The sequence below is a fragment of the Otolemur garnettii genome, unplaced genomic scaffold (assembly GCF_000181295.1).
Source record: "Otolemur garnettii isolate 467f Iridium unplaced genomic scaffold, OtoGar3 scaffold00169, whole genome shotgun sequence".
Classification (NCBI taxonomy): Eukaryota; Metazoa; Chordata; class Mammalia; order Primates; family Galagidae; genus Otolemur; species Otolemur garnettii.
The window spans coordinates 70,742-73,241 of NW_003852564.1; the positions used below are offsets into that span (position 1 = coordinate 70,742).

The following is a 2,500-nucleotide window of genomic DNA, read 5'->3' on the forward strand; positions in this document are numbered from 1 at the left end:
ACGGTACTCTACCAAGGGTGACAAAGTGATACTCTGTCTCAAAAATAAAAAAAAGAAAAGAAAGAGAATAAACTTTTAGCTACTTTATAGATCTCAAGGTTCTAGGATCTACAGCCTTAGACTAGGTTCCAACTTCTTTTCCTATTCTAAATCTGTAATCTCATCAGCAGTGCAGGCAATAAGAGCTCTTTCTCTTCCTCATCTCTTATAGGAATAAGTGAATGTTTATATTAATATCCACCGTATATGGGTTTTTGGAAATAAATGCATCCTTGATTTATTCAGTACATTTTTCCCTTACAGATATTACTACCAAAGGGGAATTCTTGCAAAGGTTGAAGGACAGAGGCTTGTATATCAGTTCAAGGATATGCCCAAAAACATAGTTGTCATAGATGATGACAAAAGTGAAACCTGTAATGAAGATTTAGCAGCAGCTGCTGATGAAAAATCATTAGAACGAGTGTCACTGTCTGCAGAAAGTCTCCTAAAAGCAGCAACTTCTGTTCGTAGTGGAAAAAACTCATCTCCTGTAAACTGCTCCAGAGCAGAGAAGAGTGTAGCTAGAGTTGTGAATATCACTTCCCCTGGTCATGATGCTTCATCCAGGTCTCCTACTACCACCGCATCTGCGTCAGCAACGGCAGCTCCAAGGTAAGCGAGGCAACCCACTGGTTGTAATGTATTTTTTTTTTTTTTAAAGGCTCCTTGGTGAAAATGAAATGTTTGCTCTACAAGTCCACTGTTGTCAGGGCTTTATTATTGTTAAAGTAGATGTCTCAATTACCCTGAATTGGTTTTTGTGGTTGTATAGATGGACCTTAATGTGGGCTTTGGTTTTTTAATATATTTGCCTCATGGTATTTTATATTCTAAACTTCAGGGATTGCCAGCATATCTGTAAAATTTGGAAACACTGATTTTATACAGTATGGATATGCATTCATCTTTTGCTCAAGGGACCCATTGCTAATTTAGTATTAAATATAATCAACTTTTTTCTTTCTAATTTACTAGGACAGTTCGTGTGGCAATGCAAGTACCTGTTGTAATGACATCATTGGGTCAGAAAATTTCAACTGTGGCAGTTCAGTCAGTTAATGCAGGTGCACCATTAATAACCAGCACTAGTCCAACAACAGCGACCTCTCCAAAGGTAGTCATTCAGACAATCCCTACTGTGATGCCAGCCTCTACTGAAAATGGAGACAAAATCACCATGCAGCCTGCCAAAATTATTACCATCCCTGCTACACAACTTGCACAGTGTCAACTGCAGACAAAGTCAAATCTGACTGGATCAGGAAGCATTAACATTGTTGGAACCCCATTGGCTGTGAGAGCACTAACCCCTGTTTCAATAGCCCATGGTACACCTGTAATGAGACTATCAGTACCTACTCAACAGGCATCTGGCCAGACTCCTCCTCGAGTTATCAGTGCAGTCATAAAAGGGCCAGAGGTTAAATCAGAAGCAGTAGCAAAAAAGCAAGAACATGATGTGAAAACTTTACAGCTGGTAGAAGAAAAACCAGCAGATGGAAATAAGACAGTGACCCATGTAGTGGTTGTCAGTGCACCTTCAGCTATTGCCCTTCCTGTAACTATGAAAACAGAAGGACTAGTGACATGTGAGAAATAAAATAGCAGCTCCACCGTGGACTTCAGACTGTTAGTGGTAGTACTGACATAAATAATTGCAAGGGAAGTCATCAAGTTGAGTCAAAGAAGACTTTAAAACATTTTTAATGAATATAAGAAAACAATCAAACTTACTGGAATAAATTACCTATCCCATGTTTCAGTGGGAAATGAACTACATACTGAGATGCTGACAGAAAACTGCCTCTTACAGTAGGAAACAACTGAACCCATCAATAAGGAAAAGGATTGAAAGGGACCAAGCAGTTCACTACAATATCACGTTACACACTAACTTTCTGTAAGACTTGGAACACTAACATTCTGTAAGAGGTTTTATAGTTTTCAGCGGGGGAGGGGTTGGGATGGGTGATCTCGTTGTTACATATAGCAATTTTTGATGCATTTTGTATGCATACCAGCAATTACTGTGTTCCGCACAGTACTCACTTAACTGGTGCTATGTGAAGACTCTGCTAATATAGGTATTTTAGAATGTGAATTGAAGAATGGATCCAAAAGCTTCAGAAAGAGGATAGCAAAAAAGATCTAGTGTGACTTTTTTTTATATATATATCATATAGCTTAAGCAGATTTAAAACAAAGGCCTTAGACTAATTTTCAGTTTTCTTTCTTGAAATAAGCTAATGGCTTGTTTGTGTAAAGCTTTTTTATTAAAAGAAAAATTTTAAAAATCTTGTACCTAGCACAGTATTGTTATAGAATTTACATGTAACATTTTATATGGTAGTTTAAGTCTGTCAGTTTCTTAATTGTGGACATATTAACAGTTGGCTCTGGCCTTTTGCTGTAACATGCCTGTGTCACTCACTTAGCCCTGGCATCTGTGCAGACATAT

The 2,500-nt window shown here is 37.9% G+C and overlaps 1 protein-coding gene across 1 annotated transcript in view; it reads left to right on the forward strand.

The window, feature by feature from the left end:
• ELF2 (E74 like ETS transcription factor 2) overlaps positions 1 to 2,500 on the forward strand; it is a 29,226-nt gene that overhangs the window by 26,466 nt on the left and 260 nt on the right. The window contains exons 6-7 of the mRNA XM_023519284.1: positions 304 to 654; positions 1,018 to 2,500. The exon at positions 1,018 to 2,500 is cut by the window's right edge and continues 260 nt beyond it. Of these exons, the coding sequence (XP_023375052.1) occupies positions 304 to 654; positions 1,018 to 1,642 (976 nt within the window). The 3' untranslated portion in view covers positions 1,643 to 2,500. The remainder of the gene's footprint in view (positions 1 to 303; positions 655 to 1,017) is intronic.